General features: G+C 35.1%; 1 protein-coding gene across 10 annotated transcripts in view; it reads right to left on the bottom strand.

Moving 5' to 3' along the window:
* FAM13A (family with sequence similarity 13 member A) overlaps positions 1 to 25,183 on the bottom strand; it is a 390,503-nt gene that overhangs the window by 46,346 nt on the left and 318,974 nt on the right. For 9 of the 10 annotated variants that reach the window (XM_017545084.2, XM_017545082.2, XM_017545085.2 and 6 more), the window contains 3 exons: positions 15,340 to 15,381; positions 12,409 to 12,588; positions 6,474 to 6,660 (listed from right to left, as the gene is read on the bottom strand). In XM_017545084.2, coding sequence (XP_017400573.1) covers positions 6,474 to 6,660; positions 12,409 to 12,588; positions 15,340 to 15,381 — 409 coding nt within the window. Of the gene's footprint in view, positions 1 to 6,473; positions 6,661 to 12,408; positions 12,589 to 14,188; positions 14,386 to 15,339; positions 15,382 to 25,183 lie in introns of those variants that run through there. The other variant, XM_037744492.1, reaches the window with a different exon arrangement.

Genomic DNA, 25,183 nt, shown 5'->3' with positions numbered 1-25,183 from the left:
TTGAAAATTGCTGCATTAGGTAGACAATTGTTTTGTAGCAGCAAACAGCATGTTCTGGAGAGGAAAGTGAGTGGAGGCTTAGAGACATGTTGGGTGGCTGTGTCAATATTCTAGACTAGTCATAATAAGAGCCTCAGTTGTGTAATGGCAATGCAAAAAGGGAAAGGAGACGCATATAATGTTTTTTAAAAAGCAGAATCAACTAAACTTGACAAATGATTAAAATGTTGAAGGACAGAGGGAGTTAAGAAAAAGGAAAGGACTTAGAAAATGACTAAGGAGATAATGTGATTGATCAGATGGGACTCTTGTGAGGAAAAGAGGCTGAGGAGAAGATGATGAGTTTGGTTTCAACATGTTGACTTTAAAGTACTCACTGGGGTGAACTGCAGACAGAATCTATCAAATGTTAGTTTGTAAGTCATTTGTAGAGAGGCGACAATTGAAACCACGAAATTGGAGAAGCTTTCAAAGTTCGGATAGAAAAGAGATATGAGACAAAAATCTAGGTAACATTTAAATACAAACATGATTTATGGGAGATTAGCCAGGGAAGGATACAACAAAGAAGAAAACAGTCATTGTGCTATGAGGACAAGGAGAGGTCAACGTCATTGAGACCAAGGGAGAAAGGGTTCAGAGAAAGAGCCACAAAGCATCAAACACCCCAAGGACTTGAGGAGGCCAAGGACTAGGTGAAGTCATAGCACAGGGACCAGTCATAGCACAAAAGGCCAGTAGTGACATGAAGAAAGGTTCTGTAGAGAACAGGGTTGGGGTTGGGGTTGGGGTTGCGGTTGGAATCTAGACTACGGGAATTGATGTATAAATAAGAAAAGAGGAATGGGCATGGTGGCTCATGTCTGTAATCTGCGCACTTTGAGAGGCCGAGGCAGGGAAATCACCAGCCTGCCCAACATGAAGAAACCCCATCTCTACGAAAAATACAAAACTAGCCAGGTGTGGTGGCGCATGCCTGTAACGCCAGCTATTCAGGAGGCTGAGGCAGAAGAATCACTTGAACCCGGGAGGCGGAGGTTTCAGTGAGCCGAGACTGTGCTATTGCACTCCAGCCTGGGCAACAAGAGCGAAACTCCGTCTCAAAACAAACAAACAAACAATAGAAGAATTGAAACTAACAAGTACAGACTGTTCAAAATGTGTAATGATAAAATAAAGGAAAGAGACTGGCCATCAGAGCAGAGAGAGCAGAAACATATTTACTGTGTTCAGTTTTACCTATTCTTTAGCACATTTAAGTTGCATTTAAGTCTCCCAAAAAAACACAGTCTCACAAAAAACTGCTATTTTACAGATGAAGTAAAAGGCTAAGTAACATGCTTTACTTGCCATAGCTATGAAGCGGGAAAGCTGGAACTGAAATTCAGGTATGATTGCAAGACCTATTCTCCTTTCTTGAACCTTGACTGAGATTTCAGAGTGTACATGAAACTAAAGGAAGTTGTTTATAAATGAGAGACCTACAGACTTTGTTTTTATTTTTCATATATTAAATGTCATAATCTAAAATTCATATAATCACACAGAACATATCTGGAGAGAAGAGAAACAATTACAGGAAATACTTCTGCCACCACTATAATGTAATCACACAATCACTTTTAGCCATATATCCTTTCAGTCCTTTTTCCTAGGAATGAGGAATGAATATTTCATACATATATGTGCATGCACTGCAGATATTGCTTCATAACCTATTTTTATACTGTAGGGCGGTACAGTGGAATCCCAGCTCCACCACTTACATGTGACTTAGTTGCTTAATCTCCTGTGCTTAATTTTCCTCATGATTAGAATGGGAATAATAATATCTACCTATAGATTATGCAGAGGATTAAAATTGAGAATATATGCAAAGCACTTAAAATATAACTTGTCAAATATTTTCTATTTTATTATATAATTTCATAACTAGAATTTTCAATCATTGCAGAATATTTTATTGAGTTAACATACAAATGTTACTTATCTGGTCGTCTACTTCTGAACATTTAAATGTTCTAATTCTCCACGATTATAAATAGACTTGCAGTGAACAAATTAATACATTGTGTTTTTTTTATATTTAAGATTATGAACCTAATGGCTGGGTATGGTGGCTCATACCTGTAATCCCAGCACTTTGGGAAGCCAAGGTGGGTGGATTACTTGAGGTCAGGAGTTTGGGAGCAGCCTCAGCAACATGGTGAAACCCCATCTCTACTAAAATACAAAAATTAGCTTTGCATAGTGGTATGTGCCTGTAATCCCAGCTACTCAGGAGGCTGAGGCAGGAGAATTGCTTGAATCTGGTGGGCAGAGGCTGCAGTGAGTGGGATTGTGCCACTGCACTCCAGCCTGGCAACAGAGAGAGACACCATCTTAAAAAAAAAATTATGCACCTAGAACAGAGTAGCAGAAGTAGGATTATTGGATAAAATGCATGCCCTAGAGAGGATAAAGAGACTTTTTTCTAGGCCAATGGAAATGAACTAATAGAGAACTGTGTATGTGTAAATACGTTTCTATGCACATGTCAGGGGGGCTGGGAGATGGATGTAGAAAACAGAAAATCTAAAGATACTTTTCACCTTAGAGGTTAGCCTTAGAATTTAGGGAACTTACTTTGTCATTTGAGCAAGTAAGCACATGGAACAGGCAGAGAGCTGGAGAGTTTTGAAGTGAAGTGAGGGAAGTAGAAACAGAAGGGGGTTATCTCAGCTCTTCAAAGTCAAAGAGGGGGTAAGGTTCTCCTCTGAGAGAGAAGAAAGGGCACAGGTGTGAGCCTGAGGTTTAAGGAAAGGGAAAGGTTGGGATTGTGGCAATAATTAAAGATAAGGCAGTGCAGTCTGATACCCAGACTGGTACCTCACTGCCCCTGATTTCTGAGCTCTGAATTATCTATCGTCTCAGTCTCGGCTGGTCATGACATCCTCAAGATGCAAAAGGACAGAGGGAGAAAGGAGCCAGATAGTTCTCACTGTAAAGACACCAAATCTGTAAGATGCTTTTCCAGGTTTACACCATATTCTCCTCTTTATCTGTGCTTGGGCCAGCAAGATCACCGTGAGGCCATCATTCACTGTCTTCAATTACTCTCCTACCATCTTCTCTTGAAAATGGCTCTTGCTGCCATCATTCTACCAATACCATTCTTACTAAGATCACCAGGGAGGTACATTTTGCTAATTTCAATGGTAGAACTCTCAGTCTTCATCTGATTCTCCTTCCTCTTTGAGACCCTTGGTTACTTGGCTTCTAAGACACCAAACTTACCTCATTTTTCTTTGACTTTTCTGGCTGCTGCTTCTTGTTTCCTCTGCTGGTTTCTCATCTCCCCATTCTCTGTGTCAAGGCCTTTTGTGAAGGCTTTTTCTATCCATATTCACTCCCTTGGTTATCTCAGCCAGTGTACTGGCTTTAAATCATTTATAATGCTCATGACTCCCACATTTGCATCTCTAAGGAGGACATTCTCCCACAAGCCCAGCTGCCTCTCTAATCTCTCTCCTTTTAGATGTCTAATGGGCAGCTCAATGCTTCCATGTTAGAAACTGAACTTAGGATATGATTCCCAAAACTTCTGTCTTCCTCATCTGAGTAAATTGGCAATACCAATCTCCTGGCTGCTCAGGCCAAAAATCTTGGAATCGTCTTTGACTCCTCTCTTGCTTTCATATCCCACATTGACTCTATCAGGTGATCTTGTCAATTCTGTCTTCAAATACATCCACTTTCTTACCCCCACCTCATGACCACTGCAGTGCACAACTCCAGGGTATACCATTCATGTTTTAGTTGATGGGAACAGTGTTCCCTGGACCAGTGCAGTGTACAGCCCGAGAGTCCATATGGCTGGCTTTTGTAACACCTCAGTTCAAGCCATCATCATCTCAAACCCAGATGACTGTAATGCTTCCTAACTGGTCTCTCCGCTTCTGCCCCTGCCTGCTTACTGTCTATTTTCAACAAAGCATCACCAAATTTAAGTAAGTCAGACCACTGCTCTACTGAGAACCCAATGGCTTCTCATGTCACCCAGAATAAAGGAGGGGTCCTTACAATGATCTACGAGGACCTATTTAATCTGCCCTGCCTTTCCATTACCTCTTTCACTTTGTTCACTCTTTTCCAACCATAATGGTGCCTCTGTGGTTCCTTGAATATTCCAGGAAACAACTGCCTCAGAGTCCTTGCACCTGCCATTACATCAGTAAGGCTTGCTTCCTTACTTCCTCTAGTTCTTTATACTCAAGTGTCAAATTCTTGGAGAGGTCTCCCCTGATTATTCCACTTAAAACTGCATCCCTTGCCCCATCACAGCTCCTGTCCCCATTCCCTGCATATTTTTTCTTTCTAGTTGTTATCACTATCTAATATACTTTATTCTTTATTTATATATCTTGGTTATTGTCTGTTTCCCTGACTGGAATGTCAGCTCCAGGAAGGCAGGAATTGTTACCTGTTTTTCTCACTACTGTATCCACAGGATCTAAACTATTTCCTGCCACACAGAAGACATATAATTATGTATAATTTTTTTAAGCTATAGAAACAAATGTTTGTTCAGAATGTAAAGAACTTAAAATGCGCTAGGGAAAGGTTTTGGAGGAAAGTTGGGGAAAGTAAAATTAGAAGGTTAAAAATAAAGGGGAAGTGAAGATACACAACTTAACTTTCAGGACGTAGTCTCAATACTAGTCGTTGTTGTGTTCCCTGGCTCTTTGCTTTGTGGTTACTTGCAAAGATTAGATTTTTAAATTCATGGAATATGAGAGTTTGAAAACATCTTTGAGAACACCCTCAGTTTACAGATGAGGAAATTTTTCTTCTAAGTTGTATTGGCAGAGTTTTAAATTATTCATTGCAATAAGGACACGGTCCACTGAGCTCACATGTGACATGTACAATCCTGGAATGCGGAAACTGGCAATTAGGGTAGGAGCAAATTCTTTCACATAGAAAACCCCAAATGGAATATCATCCATCCCAATGTTTTTCAGCACAGACCATGTCCATAGTTTTGTCAGTAAACAAATATTCTACGGAGTAAATGTACTTTTCCACTTCTATGAATGATTACCATCTAACTAACTTAAGACACTATTCCTGGTGGAAAAAATTAATGGGCTAAATGAATGTAAAAAGGGATTCAAACTGAGAAGCCTGCTTCATAGCTTCTTTTCACACTATAAAGCCAAGTCTCAGACTGTTGGTCACCAGATATCTCTCTGGCAGATAAGCAAACCATGGGCCAAATAAAGAGCTAGTGAACTTAATATCATTTAATTTAAATATTTACTTTTAACAACAAAAATGAAACCATCAGTGTTAAAAAAATAGTGTGTCATGATTCTAAACTTTAAATTCTTTATTTTGAGAACCATACCAGACATAAGTCTGAGGTGGATGATTATTATTACTTCTGTCTATTCCAGCTGATCAGTTTACTTCCAGAAACAATGCATCAAGACATTATGGGGGAAAAATACCCTAGATTTGCACTTATGTGTATTTTACTTATGGAAAAATTAGAAATCTTCTCTGAGCACATGCAGAAATTGACAATGAGAAAATAGGTGGCCCATGAATTTTGTTGAATGTATGAAAAACCCAGCATGGAGCTAAAAACTGGTCAGAGACAAAGTACATCAGAGGATCTGCACACTAACAGTAGGAGAGGGTATTGCTTATTTTTATTAGGGATTCTAGTTCATGTCATGTTATAAAACTTATCTCCAGGTTTTGGGTTTTTTTTTTTTTTTTAACTAAAGGGACGGACTTCGTTGCTTATTTTTCAGAGAAACTAATACATAAAGGAAAAAAGGATGATGAGTGTTAATAGCTACACTGAATAAGTATTTAGCTATTGATTAAACCACTTGTAAAAACTTATACTATGCACTAAATTAATGATCCAGGACTCAGCTCTGAGGCAACTATGTAGGGGATTAATTTTTTTTGTTCCTGATTAACTTGGAAGAAAATACTTTAAAAGAGTATAGATTTGAAATCAAATTTCTGAACATGAAGTGATTTCTGAACACGAAGATAGCTGACCCTCTTTCACTGTGTATTTCATTTTGCTTTAAGTTCATTCATTAATTTATAAAACATAATCGTTTAGATAACAACAAATAGAATTGGGAACAAGAAGAAAAAATGCTTTATGGACAATTTTGTTTCAAAAACAAAATTTAAAAATGCTTGAAACAATGAGAAAAAAATAAATGGAAATCAGAGTGTATGCTGTCTCTTGTTCCTTTGTACAATGTAATATTTCTCAGCCTTAATTTTTGTATTAAAAAGAAATACAAATATGTATACTTAGTAGCTCTAAGGTCTCTTTCAGAACTCATATTCTATAATGTTATAAAACTGAAGACTAAAATTGCTTTTTACTTTTTTACAAAGCAAAGAAAAGAGATGTAATATTTCCTAACAAGTAAAATTTTATAGACACAGTCACTTACCACAAGACCGTATTGATTGTCATGGAGCTCAGAAAGTTTAGTGCTGGATTTCTGACGTTTAGGCTTGCTCCGTTCTCCAACACAACCAGAAGTATTTTCATGTACTTTTTCGACTTCCTGAGTATTCAAAATACAATCATCAAGGTTGTTGAACCCAGAAGGAATATTTTCTTTGTTGATAAGTCCCCTTGAATTAAGAAAAAAGCTTAATTTTATTTTAAAAGCTCAAATGATCATTTAATGATACTCCAACTACATCATATCGTACATAGGAAATCCAAAGAGTGCCCAAAAATTCCAGTTTGCATCTCTGATCAACATCTGAGCAGAGTGCCACTCCTGGAACTGCTTGGTGCCAAATAAATCACATTGAAAGAGAAATGATTCCTAGAGGCAAATTGGCAAGGGCTGTTTCTACCAATGGACAGCTTTTGTATTTTATCAAAAGTAATTTGTATTCAAACAGGAGACCAGTGCAAGTTTATACAGAAATTTCCTTATTCACAGTAGATGTTAATATATATATTTAAAATGTATAAATTAATACAATGTATGGAGAAAAATCTGAAAAGAAATTATATCTTCAATTTTAGTGTAGAAATGTGTTTTTCAATCTCGCTAAACTCTTAAGAATCTTAGTAGGAATCATATAAATTAATAAAACTATAGAATACAAAGCATTTTAACTGAAATCTGGATGTTACTTCCCAGTACAGACATCTCTCATGACATACTTGTAGAAGTAGATATAAATGTCTCTAAATGTCATAATTCTAGAATTTAATTCATTTGACGTTCATGAAACAGTTTTAAGTAATAATATCTTAAGCATTCCTATAATATGTTTTCACAATAGTAAATTAGCAAACTGAATTTAAAAAAAAAAGAAACAATATCATGGCACAAATGAAACCACCAGCACAGCACCACGGCTTGGTAAGGAACAAATAAATGAGATTTTACTCTCCTTCATGGTATGACTAAGTTAATGTACCTAAACACCTAAAACTGTATCTTGAAATAAATGAATTCTAAAGGGTAAAAATAGATACCATATTTTATTATTGGCTCAACCATATCCCAAAATGAAAGATAACATTAAATATTTATTCTGCAATCTAAATTCTTATCTTTGGACAGGGTATAACAGAGGCAAAATTATGAATTAAATACTATCATAATATTTTCAAAGTTATACTATCTTTGGTAATTTTTAATGCTATATTTAAGTTTTTTTTTCCTACAACTTGAATGTGAAAAAATATATATACATTTAGTAAAATTATATAAAAGATTTATGCACATTTATAAGAGATATTCTAAGCACAAAGTAATTGAAGCCAGGAAGAAAAGCTGATAGGGACTAAATGGAAGCACAAATACTCATGCACACACTCCTCAATCTCTCCCCTCCAGGCACTGAGAGCAGCACCTCCTGTGGGGGGCTGGATGCATTTGGTCTAATTCTAAAACTCAAAAATTATTGTACTATTTAAATTTTATCTTCTTATCACTCTTCATAGTTTTCCTAGCCTTATTTTTTCTGTTTCTTTTTCATTTATTTTTAATTTTTGTGGGTACAGAGGTGTATATACTTACGGGGTACATGAGATATTTTGATACAAGCATGCAATGCATTATAATTACATCAAGGTAAATTGGGTATCCATTCCATCAAGCATTTATTCTTTGTGTTACAATCCAATTATACTCTTTTAGACATTTTTAATGTACAATTTATTTATTTTTGACTCTAATCACCCTGTTGTCTTACCAAATACTAGGTCTTTTTCTAATTATGTTTTTGTACTCATTAACCTAGCTTTTGGGGTATATGTCCAATTATAATTTTTTTTTTCATTTTTATTTTTATTTTTGGAGACAGAGTCTTGCTCTGTTGCCTAGCCTGTAGTGCAGTGGCACAGTCTCGGCTCACTGCAGCCTGCGCCTCCCAGGTTCAAGCAATTCTCCTGCCTCAGCCTCCTGAGTAGCTGGGACTACAGGCGTGCACCACCACTGACGCTAACTTTTGTATTTTTAGTAGAGACCGAGTTTCATCATATTGGCCAGGCTGTTGTCAAACTCCTGGCCTCAAGTGATCCACCTGCCTTGGCCTCCCAAAGTGCTGGGATTACAGGGGTGAGCCACCGTTCCTGGCCCCAATTATAACTTTGAAATGGAGGACCTTTTATGTTTGAAAGCTATTATGGACTACTGATGTACACTCAAAATTCACAGTTTGAAATCCTAATCCCCAATGTGACCGTATTCAGAGACAGGGCCTTTAAGGAGGTAAAAAATGTTAAAAGAGTCATAAGGGTAGGACCCTAATTCAATAATGTCCTTGTAAGAAGAGGGAGAGACATCAGGAGAGCGTACACAGAGGAAGGGGCATGTGTGGACACAGCGACAAGGTGGCCATCTGCATGCCAATGTGAGAGGCCTCACCAGAAACTGACACCGCTGATACCTTGACCTTGAACTTCTAGTTTCTAGAATTGTCAGAAGATAAATTTCTGTTGTGTTTTATTATGGCAACCCAAGTAGACTAAAGACAACAGCTAAAAACTATTTTTAAAAACAAGAAAGCAAAGTTTATGATCTTTTGAATACTGAATGAATGACTAGAATAAATCCTGTCAAAATAGATACATGAAAATCTGACCATGCTCTTGTACTCATGTGCAAATCCTGTACTCCCCAAAGGAAAGTCCTAGCTTTTATGTGCATCCATGTGTCTCTTCTAGTACATTTTGTTGAACTTTAATTTCAATTTCACTCTAGATCCATGAGGCTGGGTGCAATATCTGTTCTTCATCATTGTAGCACCTTATAGTACTGGGTGCTCAATTATCACTGTTGAAGACTTTGGAGGCACTCTACTTAGATACAGCTCTGTATAAAACACATGACTGTATTTCTTTAAATCTAATCTTAGATGGAGCAGGTTTACTCAATTTCTTCCTGCAATAATCTGTCATATTATTTGCATATTTGACATAACTTCGATTTGAATGAACTTAGATTTCTGGACCTCTCACTTTCATTATCTAGATTATGTCCATATTTTTTCAGGATTTTCTCCTCACCCCAGCATACCTAGTTAATATCCTGGCAATACTGAGCTATTTATTATTCCCCAAATATAGCCTGCTTTTCTTTCACTTTGCAGTAGAATTTTAATATAGTCTTTATATAATAAAGAAACATTTGAATCAATTTTCCAATTCATCGGGTTTTTCAAACATTGAAAACCATTTTCACTTAAATGATGCTTTGCTTTTAAAAATATTTATTATAAAATTTTTCAAATATATACAGAAGTAGAGAAACTATCACAACAAACTTCCATATACCCATGACCAAAATTTCACATTTCTGTAAACTTGGCAGATGGCAGATTTTTTTAGTAAATGAATTTAGTTGAATCTTTTTACATAATGAAGATTTTATGTTTAAACTTTTATGTTTTTATTGTAGCAAACAGTAATATGGGTCTAATTATATTTCCTTGTGAATTCAGACAAATAACAAATCATTTGTACCTATGAATGAAGTATTTGTAGTCTTTGTCTATCTTTGCTACTGCTATTTCAAAAATTGGTCATAATGACTTTAGTATGACTTTACTGACTCTTTTACTCATCTTGAAATATAGTCATCACTGGCTTCTACAAGAACAATTTTTAATTGGTTGCATCTCTAAGTTACTAGAGGCAAAATAATAGATAATAATATAGATTTCTATGTTTCTAAATACTTTTTAACCGTTTCATAATACTTATAGTTTTGAATAGAATATTACAGCCTAGCTTAATTTTATTTTTTGAGTAAAGCCTTGTGACAAATCTTAAATGAATCAATTGTATATAAGCATATACTGTGACAAATCCATTGACTGTAGGCTATATTTATGATTCTTCACCTTCTTATAATTTATGACATGTTCATGACTCTCCTGGAGATTTTGGAGAGGATCTTTATGGTGGCTCATTAAAAGGAAAGTAAAAGAGAAATTTGAGACCAAAATGGAGATGCTGAAAGAATCAGCCTGCTGGAAAAGTATTTTAAGCAAGTAGATGAGCAAAAGGAGAGGAGTAGACCTGGGAGGAAACAAGTGGAATGAGAACGCTGGATCAAGGAAGGGGAGTGAAAGGATGACAGCACCCAGCATGAAGATGAGGGGAGAGGGTTATAGGAAATAACTACTGGCCTGTGGTCACAGCTGGGTCAGACAAAATTAGTGGATCTGGGGCTTTGAGAGATAAGGGTCTCACTCTTCCAAAGACCTGGAGAGCTAAGAGAAGCCATTTAGTGTGGGCTGGAAGTTGAAGGACTGCAAAGACACGATTGTATCATAGTGCGTCAGGTTAGATATTGTTTGTACTCCAAGATTCACGATGCCAAGCATCCACCATCAGCACCATCACTCTCTGTTCTCTCTGTCCTGTTCCCCACGACTTCCCACTCCCCCCTGCTAGCCCTCTGTCCAAACAAAGAGGGTGGAAAGCAGGATAGCGTGACACACTGAGCATATTTTTAAAATGCAAAGTGTGGCTACATACTCCTCAGCAAAAAATGAGGCAGAAGATAAGAACAGTGTTAAATGAATAATTTGTGCTTTCTGTATAACACATTAGAGGTAGTATACAAACTAATTATACTTCTTAACACTTTTTATAAACATGCCAGTAGCTAATTTTAAATGTAAATATCTCATGCAATGCCATAGGAGAAGAAATGTAAATATCTCCTATATTATAATTTTCCTATTTTCTAAATGGAATATTAGAACTATTCTATCCACCAGCGCCAAGAAAATTTATTTTAAATTAATGGGCTATATTATTGATACTGCTTTATTTCTAAAATTACATTTGCTAATATAGCCCTTAAACAACTCAGTGAGGTACAGCATGAGACTTATTTATACTGTTTATCTTTTGTGTTTTTCTTTAAGCAAAACAAAAGTTTTTTCCTTTTTCCACAAAGGGTTTAATGTAGATTATGAGTCTAGGTGAAAAAGAATGAGAATGAGAGGTTTACAAATATTACATATTAATAAAAATTTAAAAAGAAAAGAAAGAAAAAGAATGAGGGGGACTAAAGTCTGGTTCGGTTTAGTTTTCGACATTTAATAAGGAGTTCAAAACAACAACCACAGAAAGGCTAACAGCTACAGTCAATAAAAATAACCTTGGAACTTTCAGGGAAAATATATCAATACTCGTATACTCTATTATCTATATAAATTTATTTTCCTTGACAATTTAAATCATGATTATTAAATAATATGAATGGTAGTTGTTCATCTATATTTTACTAAATCTTTTTTAATGGAGAAGAAAGCTCTATGTAATACTGTTCTTAAAATTCACATTATGGGAATGCCTTAAAATTAGTGATTATTATAATAAAGAACTTAAGCTTTTCATTTTATGAGTAGATTTAAGCCCAACCTTTATTATACTAAAACATGATCAAATACCAGAGTATTATAGTGACATCTGACTATTTAATCACATAAATGTAATGGAGAAATCTGCTGCTTCATAAACAAGTCTAATAGCCAACCTAATGTTGTCTAGCAAGAAAAAAAAACCTCTGGACAAGCATATGATTACTTTCTGGGCCCATGGTTTAGAATCCCTCTAAATAAGATATTTATAAGGAAGCCATAGAGTGTATTCAATCAGAGGTGGCTTCCAACAACATACCAAATTCTGGATGAAACGCAAATATTTATGCAATCACCTATGAATTTTCAAATGCAGCTACATTTAGAATGGTTAAACTGAAAACTCTTCAAGTTTTAACCTAAATATTGAAATGGGAGAAAACCAGGAGGTATGACTACAACACATGACTAATTCAGGTGTATATTTTAAAAAAGAAGAGAAAATCCAAGTAAGAGAAAGAACCAGTGCCAACTCACTTGTCTCTCCCACGTCGAACTTCATCCTGCTCCTTGGACTGGCGGCGTCGCTGTCTGGCGGATGTGGCAGAAGATGCTGGTGGTGTTCCCGATTCTGAGTCCTCTGAACTCTGACCTCCAGAGTTATTAACATCAAAAAGATGTTGTTCTACAGCTGATCGGATGGTTCTTTCTAAGAGTCTGGCAAAAAGAATGCAGAGTCATTCAAGCAGTCAAGTTCATCAGTGATCACCATAAAAAATACGTGCCTACAGTTATGGAAATGTCTGTATTTCCAACAGAAGGCCTTTAAAACTTCACGAGCAAAAAGAGATGATGAAGTATTAATCTAAAAAATATCTGCATTATGTGTTAAAAATAAAACTAAAACAATTCTGCCAGTTTAATAAATGTTTCTCATTTTTGTGAATTTAGTATTGCTGAACTGCTCATGGCAAGTCTAGTAACAATTATGAGGCATTCAGGAAACAGGAGTCAATTAATATAAGGAAGAAAGAAAAGATTTTTTTCTTGCCCTCACAGAATAATAATAGACCTATTCTTACAGAGGCAATTTCATACCAACTCTACAGAGGAAGAGAGAGTGATCTGCAAAGCAAACCTGCACAAATAATTTTATGATGCCTATTTAGAATCCAAGACAAAATTATATGAAAATAATGCTATGGGGGAGAAAACTCACCAGAACAATTAGAACTCATAACAACATGGCATAATCTTTCCTAACCGCTATTCAATTAATTTGTGATGTTTATAATTGAAGTTGTATTCATACAAACACCTCAAAACATATTAAAGTTGGAAGGACAGATTTACTTTGTTCAACCTGAGGAAAACAGATAAGCACAAGGGCTGAAAAGAATGCGTGGTAAACTATAAATGGAATCATTGTTAAAGCTGTAGAATCTTTCAAGCTGTGTAAACCTTCTTTTAGCACCACATTACTTCCAAATAAGCTGGTATGGAAAGCTCTTAGCTTAGACTCCTCAAATCATGTTTTTCTCTGCTTGAAAAAGAACCACATGTGTATATATATATATATAAAATATATATATATATAATATATATATATATAAAATATATATATATATAATATATATATATATAAAATATATATATATATAATATATAATATATATATATATATATAAAATATATATATATTCTAAATTCTCAGGCTGAGAAGTAGCATTTACTTAAATAAAATGGGTTTGACAACTAATTTCAGATTTTTCAAATGCAGTTTTATAATCAACTCATAGTTATCGCATTCAAATTTTATTAAAAATATATTAAGACAATGAGGAAATATAGTCCAATTAACTTAGGCATTAGAACTTTTATATATAGAACTCCATGTCTCAAATGATTCAAGACTATTTAATCACAGTACAGAAGATTGTGAGTAAATTAATATACACATAAGACATATATATAATATATAAATAACATATTCATGAGGAAGCCATAAAATGCATTAAATCAGACTTGGCTTCTTACAACATACTAAACATCTAGATGAAACTGAAATACCTAAACAGAACAACCCTGCACTTTTTCCAAGCTATAGAAGACACAAAAGAAAGGTTATTAGGAAAGAAAAAAGGCAAGAACATGTCAGCCTTGGTGCACTTCTTGAATATCTTTGAAATGGACAAAGCTAAATAAAGGAAATCAGTCCTTCCCTGTTTGTTTTCTCTACCAACAAGGAATTAAAAGAATGGAAATCCATCCTGTTAGATCCAAATTCATTCCAACTAGTGCTTCTTCTAACTCTTACCTCTTCTCCCTATCACCCCACATCTTCCCCACCTCCTACATCTCATCTTTGCCAAGAGAAGATGCTCCAAAAAGGCTTCCTCACATCCCAGCAAGTAAGGAGAACAGGTAGGTGTGATGGAAACATATGTCGGCAAGGAGCTGTTCTGTCATTTGATGAATATTTATTTAGTGTCTAATATATGCACTTTTCTAGACAGTAGGGAGGATAGCAAAGAACATGACAGACTGACAGACGAGCTCCTTATGTTTACAGAGCTTACATTCCTGTAGGGCAAGATAGATAATTAAAAAAATAATGTAATTTCCAAGAGTAATAAGTTCTCTAAAACACTGAGTAAAGTGCTGGCAAGTGAATACGGGTAGTCAAGAATAGAATCCTGGGTAAAATGACATTTGAACAAGGAGTGAATGGTATGAAAGCTCTGGCTAGACTGAGGAGCAGCGAACACAAAGGCTCTGAGGCAGCAGTAAGGTTGGCCCTCCCTGGGAACAGCAGGTCATGTGGCTGAAGTGTAATGACCAATATGGTCACAGGCATTGGCAAGGACTGATAACTGGAGTTTAGATTTAGCCTAAGTGTCAGTGGAAGACTTTGGAGGAAAAGGCATGAGATGACATATTTAAGAGAGCTCTGCCACTGCCCTCTGGACCAGGGACTTGTTGCCATCACTAATTTGTTTTCTTTTCTGCATCTCTAGTAGACTGTCATATCCCTGAAGACAGGGCCCATGGCTTCTTTGACATTACACACCTAACAGGCACCTGGCGTGTTGCACTCAATGTAGACTCAGCCAAATAAACTGAGTAGGAGTAAAGACATAGTTAATGCTTTAACCTTTAATTACATTCTCCACTGCAAGATGCCTCCCAAAGCACATGAGATTACTTGTAAATACTAATTGATACTGGCATTATTTTAACAAAGTAAATAAAAAGCTCATATTTTCCAATGTTAGAGTTGTCCGTAGGAATAGACACATAAGAATATTTAAGTAGCCCTCTCCTCCATATAGTTTAAAAGTCAATGGCTGTTTATTATCTTAATCTTCCAATACTGTACACCATTAGAGTTGCTTTTTTTCTTTTCTGCTTAATAAGTGGAAGAGGGCATTAAAAAAAAAAAAAAAAACCAAAACCCAAATAACTTACTCTCCGGTTGTAGACACATTGCTGACTTGAGGTACATGAGCACTGCAGAAAAGCAAAGGGAAAGAAAGTCAGGTTAGAGGAAAGATCAGAGATGATGAATCAAACATCTGAAGGGGACTTCAGGCTGAAAGAAATTAGCTCAGTCCCAAGTGACCTCAAACACTGTTTAACCATCTAATGAAACATGTTCATTGTCACTTGTTTCTAGAAATGGAGATAGCCTTGGTTGCTTTTAACAGTGACTTTTTCTCCCTTTAAAAGATGTCCATGGCAGACAATTCTATAACCAAATTTGGAAAACCATCTCTTAGCTGTCACCCTATTGCTATTGCAGCCCTAGTTGAAGGTCTTTTCATTTTCCTAAAATATTAATTGTCGCCAACTGCCTTCCTGCCACCCACTTTACCTATTTTTATCTTTCCCCAGCCCAAATCCATTCCCTTCCTTCTCCTCTTAGGCCAGAAGACAGAACATCTTTCTAAAACTCTGCTCTGAACAGGCAGAGGGCAGTGGGGACCACAGGGTTACAGAACAAGGAACTAGTATTATTTTCTATATGACTATTCCTAAACTATTTTTTCAAAGCCACATTTTCTTCCTAAGTTTCTCAGGATGGAAATCATCTCAAGTTTTGTAATGTTTCAGCTTAACATCTAATTTATAATGTTTTTGTTGCACACTTATCAACTTTCATTACTTTCCCATTTTTCTAAAGCCTGAATTCTTTTAAAAAGTACTGAGAAGTGGTCAACGTAAAGTAGAATGATAAAATTACAAAACACTATCAGGTTAGCACCCTTCAGAACCTTCGCCCTCCTGGCTGCACTTATGTTCACATAACTACAATGAGTGTGGAGGCCGGCAGCTATTTTAATTGTATTAATACATTACATTCTCACATTCTGCCCTCTAGTGTTCAGTTGGCTTTTCAATCAATATTTAAGTGTCTATCCTTCAAAAAGAGAGGTTAAATCTTAAGCAGATTTCAGACAATCTTTAGTAGTATCAAACTACAGTTCTACCTAATAGTTCTGAAAGGTTTTTCTTTGTAGAAGACACTTAAAGAAAATCAAAGTTGTTAATGACCAATATTGATAGCTGTCTTTCAATTACTCCACACATTTTACTTTATACAATATAATTTTCAACATACAAATATGCTGCTTGGGAATCATCTATCAGGTTTTTCCCTCATGTAAGTGTATATCTCATCTCTTTCAATGTATAATTTAAATGCCTCAAGGGATTGTAAAATATTTCTCATTTTCTTTCATCACACTCCCAACCACCACCATCACCATCACATCTTGCATAGTACTCATTAGCCCAGAGGTGATCAACAAATGTTTACTGTTCAGTCCAACATAATTTTCTTAAGTTAAAGCTGTCGCTAGCTCTTTGCTATGGCCACAGACCACAGGTGAAACCCAGAAAAACCACATAAAATTATGTGATTAGGTAAAAGGGAAGCTGATTCAGATAAGTATTAAATAATTAAGATGATAAGTAAATAAACACAAACACTCAAAGACTTATTGAGTACTTACTATGTTTCAGACACTGTGCTAACTACTTTTTACACAGATTTTTTTTTTCACTTACTATTTACAACAACCCTATGAAGAGGTACTACTGTTTGCCCTGTTTTCAGATGAAGAGGTTAGAAAGGTTAAATAACTTACCCACAGCCATAGAGCCAAGAAATAAGATGAGCTGGGATTTGAACCAAGAAAAATTGTAGCTCAGAGTCTAAGCTCTTAATCACTGCACTAGTCCATCTTTCAATCCATTACTCACTACAGTCATCTTTGGATATGGAGGCCTGGCCTCAGGTATTTTACTTTGCTTTTAATTACAACAATTTCTCCTCTGCCTCACAATGCCTGTTATTCATAGTGGTTCCCAGGCTACATAACCAACAATAAACCCCTTTCTGCTTTCTGTCTTTAACTGGAACAGGCAGTCCTTGCTTTTGCTACTTTGTGGCTCACCCTCTGTAAATTCAACACTATATAATTAACTCCTATACTCCATTTCTCAGTACAGTTACACAACCTTGGTTTTGAGAGCAGGGACCCATGTGAGTAATGACTCGGGAAAAACCCAGAAGAGAGTGAAGAATGTGGATCTGCTAGATGCTAAAAAACATTCCAAAGACATGTCATTAGGCTGTTAGTCCCGAATGCCATCCTAGAATGAAGAGATGTATTTCCTCTCCTCCCTTCTACATCCTTTTGAACTGTCCTTCTTTTTGACTATTAAAGCAAACCCTGATGTTTTGATGTTCATTTCCTATGAGGGGAGGGTGAAGAAAGAAAGGCAAGAAAGAAAAAGACAAAAACAACAAACAGAATGAGGCTCTGAGATTTCTCTTTAAATAAGTGCTTCTCCAAACTTAATGTGCGTAGGAATCACCTAGGACCTTGTTAATAACAGATTGTGATTCAGCAGGTCTAGGTCTTGGGAAGGGGAAGCTAAGGCTGCATTTCTAATACATTCCTCCGTGATTCTAATACTGTTGGTTTGTGGAAGACACTGAGTAGCAGAAGCTCTATATCCTTGCAACCGAAATTATTTAAAACTTCAATTACTTAAATATCCCAATAATGATTTTTAAATATTATAATCTAAGTAATGAAGGTGTGATACATTCATTACTTACAATCTAAGTAATGAAGATGTGTTAAAATGAGAAAACTCATGTTGACCTCAGTGAATAAAAGTCAACACATCGAAATTTCTCCAACACTTAGAGAAAAATGACCTGAACCAACTAAATAAGTTGTAGAGGGCATTTCTCAGAATACAAAAGTAAATGAATACATCAGTAACAAAACCAAGTAATTAATTCATATTCATATTTTTGTAAGTAATGAAGGTGTGTTAAAATGAGAAAGCTCATGTTAACCTCAGTGAATAAAGGTGAACACATTGAAATTTCTCCAACACTTAGAGAAAAATGACCTGAACCATCTAAATAAGTTGTAGAGGGCATTTTTCAGAATACAAAAGTAAATGAATACATCAATAATAAAACCAAGTAATTAATTCATATTCATATTTTTGCTAGCATATTTATTTTAGGACAGTTTTAGAACAAAAGTATGATGTTTTTAACAGGCCTTTGGAATTTCTGGTATATTATACTAGTCTATAATTTCAGGTTCTTAGAATTCCTATAAATAAAGTATTATGAGAATATATTTTCCATTGGTAAAAAGAAAAGAAAGTTCTCGTCTTGGCTCTGCAGTTGATTGGCCAAAATCATAGACAGGTTGTTGGTTAGCTTGGCTGCATTGGGTTGGTTTCTCCATACAGAAAATGAAAGGTCTGGCTAGTGACCTCTATGGTTTCTTTTACCTCTAAAAGAAACCTCAAAAAATTCTTCGATCTCAGATTCAAGCTTACTGCTTAAAGTTTAAGTCATTACAAAAGGATATGACTGCATATTGAGTTTTATGACATAGTATTAGATAAATTAGGGTTATTAGATATTTCATCAGGTATCCACCGCCATAGTTCCTGTGGGATGTACTTAACAATTCACCCTTAACAAAATTTTAAAGAATATTTAATGACAGCAATAGATACTTTTTCCATAACTAAATCACTGACAAAAAGGCAATAAGCCGCCAGGCATGGTGGTTCACACCTGAAATCCTAGCATTTTGAAAGGCCAAGGTGGGTGAATTGCCTTAGCTCAGGAGTTTGAGACTAGCCTGGGTAACATAGTGAAACCCGGTCTCTACTAAAATACAAAAAATTAGCTGGTGTGGTGCTGTGCACTGTAGTCCCAGCTACTGAGGAGCTGAGGCAGGAGAATTCCTAGAACGTGGGAGGTAGAGATTACAGTGAGCCATGATCACGCCACTGCACTCCAGCCTGGCAACAGAGTGAGACTCAGCCTTAAAAAAAAGGCAATAAGCATTAAAACAATAAGCAAATGAGCCAAAGTGAGAGATACGGATTTCATTTTTCATCTGAATGTAGCTTGCTTTTTATCCTTTGCAGAAAGCCAAGAATAATGATTTTTTTTTTTTCAGGATCCTTGACTGATTTGCTAAGAAAATTTCTTACTTATGCATTATCAACAGTTGGATATGGAAGAGTTTATTTCCTAATGTTGATAAAGCAAGTATTGAAAATGGAAAGAAAGAAGCTCACTCATATGCAGATCCCAGCTCTACTGCCAAATTCAAACTTAAGCCTACTGTTAGTGATGATGCAACTGAATATTCTATTGGTATGGCCATTTAAAATAGATTCTAAGCCTACTCTGAAATATATTCTATGACATATTGAAATATATTTAGTCTTTATTTCTATTAGCAAAACCCAAACTATATTTCCTTAAGCCAATTATGCTCAGCAATATTAGTCTCTAAAATTTGCATGTGATGAGATGCACAGATGCCTGTTGACAAGTGATTCTTTAATTAAATCTCTTGATTTGAAATAAAAAAGCATACATTTAAAAAGAAAGAGGTTTCAAATCTACTAAATGTAGACATCTTGAAAAAGCATGTGTTCTCTTTTCTGTGCATTCTCTTATTTCAGTATGTTCTCCTCTGTGGCATATAAGAGCCTGCCTGTAAAATACTATCGTTTTATTAGGAAACACGAGGTCTAAAAAATTACCAGTTTTCTCTAGGATATAATATTTACATTTATTCTATTTTTTTGATTGAACAAGGATTAAAAAGACAACTATGAGATCCTTGCTTAAATAAGCCTAAGGATGAACCTCATGTAACAATCATCAAAATAGCCTAAAATTCTTAATTTGTCTATTTAAACAAAGTATTTTTAGTATCATCTTAAAATACTATAAGTTGATATGCAGCAGCAACATTATATATATACAATACACATATTTATTATTGTATAATGGCTTTCTAAATTAAATTTTGTTCATAATGTTAGTACATTCTTTGCAGTGTCAAACAGTAAAACAATTCAATCCTCAATATTTATTCCTTTTGCTTTAACCTCTCGCTATGATTATCATATGCAGAACTTTAATGGAACATTTATAGGTATTTAACTTTGATAAATTTTGGATCATCTTTCTGCATCATTAGAGACATTTTGGGTAGCCTCAAATTTTGGTTCAAAATTGCATACTGTGCATAATATACCAGAATATAAATGGAAAACTTACCACATGGCTATAACTCAAAAGGAGGAAAATATTTATCCTCACACCTTCTCTAATTCACATTCCCTATTCCTTTAAATAGTAAGCTTGCTTTGAAGAAAAAAATTGTTCTTCTCAGCTATATCTTAATACTATAATAAATTTATTCTAACAAATCAAATATAATCCATCAAAATATCAGAATATTCATCTTTTGTACAGCTTCTTTGACAATTACTGATGTTTTCAATTTTACTTATTTAGTATGTTTTAGCAAAAAAAAAATCAAAAGTCTTTTAGTTTTTACACTAAGGTCTATATTAACAAAATTGTAAAATGCAATGCATAGTTCACTTACATGCTATATCCTTTTTCCATTTTACAGAAAATTAAAGATCAGAGAAGTTAAGTACCTAATTTAAGTTTACATAGCTCCATTCTATCTATGTAGTCTGGCTTCAGAGTATGTCCTTAAAACTCTACACAGTCTTTATTCTCAAATAATGCTGCTATTTAAAAAATCTTTGGCTATACCTCTAGTTATTTCATTAGAATAAAGTTACTAAAAGTGCTTTTTTAGATTCAAATAGATTTTTCTTCTTCTCCAAATTTATATAATGCAGAAATTTTCATTTCATCTAGGTTTTCATGTTTATTAGTTTAAAACTGCATGAAGTATTCTCTAATCTTTTAAAAATTATTATAACCCTTACTGTAAACTCAATTCTGGTTATTAGGGTATCATCTCTTTTGTCTTAAGCTTATCAGAGGATTTTCTATCTCATAATTTTCATTTTTACTCTCAAAGAACCAGCTCCTGAATTCAAACATCAGTTCTGCTTGTTTTCTGTTATTATTACTGAATACTTTTAGGTTATAAAGAGGTTGCTTTTTCTTCCTTTCTATAACTTCTTATTCTGAATGTATGGCTGATTTATCTTCAATCTTAAGTGTTCAGTTACCTCTTTATAAACTTTAGACTTTATTCCACAAATTTTGACATATGCTTTTTTCTTTATTCTCTAAACAGTATGTACTTGAGGTTCTTATTTACTCTTTGAGTTATCCCCCGTCCTCCTGTCCCTTCAAGAGTCTTCATTGGTTGATTGTAAGTTTTTTCTTATTAATTACACTGTGGTTAGAAAACACTATTAAAATTTCTACTGTTTAATAACTTTTAAAGATAGCTGAATAATTTTTATAAAGTAGCAGAAATGCTTGATTGAGCTCTGTTTGTACTATGCAAAGTTTCACATATGTATATATGTGCTCATTTATTTAAAATCTTATGTATTTTACCAAATTCTTAATGCTATGTTTGTTATGGACATAGAGTTGTATGTATAAGTCCTATATTTCAAATGGGTTTACTTGTTTATCCTTGTTAATGTAATATTTTAAATTTATATGATTTGATAATACAGTAAGTCTAGATAATAGAGTAAGTACATTTTGTCTTTTATAACAAATTTGGCCTTCCACTTCAGGTGCCTGTTCACATTTATCAGATATATGTTTATCTTTTTATTATTCATCTTTCTGTGCCACTTTGTTTTAGGTATGACTCTTTTGCAAACAGTATAGTTCAAATAAGTTTTTTGTTTGTTTGTTTGTTTGTTTTTTAGTATTTTAGCTTTTCTCAAATAATTTAATCCATTTACATTTATTGTCATAGCTGATAGATTTGTTCTAGTATTGTTTATTTTCTTTATGCTTTCTAATTTGGGAACTTGCTTTTCCTTAGGTTTCTGCTATTGCTCTTATCTTGTGAAGGCATTTTGAATATAGAAATCCTCTGCACAATTCTACTATGGTTGCTTCTCTTGCCCATACTTCTCTCATTATTACTAAAAGTATGGCAAAAATTGCAATTACTTTTGCACCAACCTAATTAAACAAGAAAAAAAACCCAAAAAACTTCTGGACACCTGCTTCTATTTCCCTGTTTATATAAGATAAGAAATTTATAGCTTCATTACTTTCTTTGCCCTTCTACCAATGCTTATAATCAGGTCTCTATTTCCTACTAATTTTTAAAAATGTATCTCTCAATTAGCTGGACGTACACTATACTTGTATTTTTATGATATGTTTCTTCATTAGAATCATAGATTTCAGATTGGCTTTTCAATTTCTGACTTTCACATCTAATATTATTACTCTGATAGTTTTGTGTTTTTTGTTTGTTTAAGACAGTGTCTTGCTCTGTCACCCAGGTTGGCGTACAGTGGCATGATCGTAACTCACTGAAATCTCAAACTACTGGGCCCAAGCAATCCTATTGCTTTGGCCTCACAAGAAACTGGCATACATCAACACACTGGACCAATTTATTTATTTTCTTACAGAGACAGAGCCTTGCTGTTTCCCAGGCCGGTCTCAGACTCCTGGCTTCAAGAAATCCTTCCACCTCGGCCTCCCAAAGTGCTGCGATTATAGGAGAGAGCTACTGTGTCCAGCCTCTCACATGTTTTTATTTTTTTTTCCCATCCCTTTTTATTCCAGAAGCACTTTTCAGGCTTCTCTTTCAACATGTATTTGACTGATTTTTTAAATCATTTCTGTTTAGTTTTCAAACAGAAAACTGTCTCTTCTAAAACATCTCTAGGGTTGTTTTTTCCCTCATTTTAGCTGTTCTGTATCCCCAGCCTTTCAATTCTAAAACTACTTTGCTTTTTTTTTTTTTTAGCATTTATTTATTATTTTTTAAATTGCATTTTCAGTTTTGGTCATAGGCAGGTGTTGAACAATGAGAACTACTTTGCTTTAATGGCTTCCTACTAATGTTTCAAAAAGGTTTATATCCTTGAGCATTTTTGAGAATATTAACAATATTACTTCTCAAGTTTTCATCTGAATTATATAAAAATCAATTCTCTAGATTCTGGGTTTATGTTGAGTCATCAAGGCAAATCAACCTTTCCCTTAGTGTATAATTTCTCTTCATAGGTCCCAAATAGTTTCTTTGTGTCTAGTGGTTCCTAAGGTGGAACGATAAATCTAGGTAAAACAATTTCCAACAACCTGGGTAGGTAGATTGTTCTTAGCTTACATGATTGTCCACTTGGCTATGAGCAGATGGCCCCTCCTGGATTTAGATTTGCAGAGCCAGTATATGAATCTGCCCTGGAATAATCTATAATGCCTACTTACGTAGGCTTGCTGGTTGGTCCCATTTTATGATTATTCTGGGGAACCAGAAACGAATTTTGTGGTTTTTTTTTCATATGTGCGTATAAACTTGAAAGCACTTATGAAAATCCAATAATCTTCTTGCCTTTATCCCTTTTTTAAATGCTTTTGCTTGGTGACTGAGCATCCCAGGAGAATCCCTTTCTTCCCCATTGTTTTGTACACTGACTATTCTTGTCTGAATGGATATTGAAATAAAAAAGCTGATGAGGGCAGAGAGGTGAAAAACAGTAACAACACAACTCAGCTCTAGATGGTTCAGAAAATAGGTTTCCACTCAACTAAGGAAATGTCACTAGCTTTTCTGGTTAGTGTTAATAGACAGTAGAAGGAAGCCAAGTCAGTTTTCCTCCCTTCCTTCTCTCTTTGTGACTTTCTGTATTGTTTAGATAGCAGAACATGAAGTCTGCAAGGTAAAAATAAGTTTCTCCATCCATCCCATCGATAACGTGATCTTTGACATGGCTTTTCTTTATCATTGCTACAGAGTCGTCTCTAGGGTTTGCCTTTTATATCATCATTGGAATTTAAATAGAAAGCTGGGAGTATTACATCAGGCAAAGGTAGTCTGCTACCTGTTTAAACTAGAGGCTTACATTTTATTAAAATCTCAAGTTCTACAAAGGGAAGCCCACAGGGAGGAAGGGAAACTGAGGAATGAAGTAACAAGAGATCGAGGCAGAATGGATATAGGGGTGTAATTTTCTACAAGTGAATTCTTCTTTATCATGCTGAGGTAATAGATATGAAGAAAAGCATTTAACATGTATATAATTTATCTTTCTAAGTCTTCCCCTAAACATATGCTTAATATATTTTTTTCATTAACATTGCTAGAATTAAACCCAGGACCTGTATTTACATCTTACTATGAAAAAAAAAAAAAAAAAGACTAGTGATTCTCAGGTCAAGAACTTAATAATGAGTCTTAAAAGTTGTATGATGAACAGTAGTAAACTTTGTAGCCATTCTTGAGTTAATACTGTTGGTCTGGTTCTGTGTAGACACCTAGCACCACCTGAGACTTAGAATCCTGTCCAATGAGACACGCCTGTAATCCCAGCACTTTGGGAGGCTGAGGCGGGTGGATCACAAGGTCAGGGGATCGAGACCATCCTGGTCAACATGGTGAAACCCTGTCTCTACTAAAGACACAAAAAATTAGCTGGGCATGGTGGCGCGTGCCTGTAATCCCAGCTACTCAGGAGGCTGAGGCAGTAGAATTGCCTGAACCCAGAAGGTGGAGGTTGCGGTGAGCCGAGATCGCGCCATTGCACTCCAGCCTGGGTAACAAGAACAAAAAAGCAAGTGTTGACAAAAATATGGGCAAATTGGAACTATGTACTTTACTTGTGGAAATGCAAAATGATGTAGCTGCTAAGGAAAATGGTATGGAAGTTCCTCAACAAATTAAACGTAGAACTACCATATGCTCCAACAATTCCACTTCTGAGTATATACCTAACAAAATGAAAGCAAGGACTGAGGCCGGGCATGGTGGCTCATGCCTGTAAT

This window comes from Cebus imitator, unplaced genomic scaffold (assembly GCF_001604975.1).
Source record: "Cebus imitator isolate Cc_AM_T3 unplaced genomic scaffold, Cebus_imitator-1.0 Scaffold177, whole genome shotgun sequence".
Classification (NCBI taxonomy): Eukaryota; Metazoa; Chordata; class Mammalia; order Primates; family Cebidae; genus Cebus; species Cebus imitator.
The sequence above is the reverse complement of the archived record's forward strand: the minus strand, read 5'-3'. Positions and strand labels throughout refer to the sequence as shown.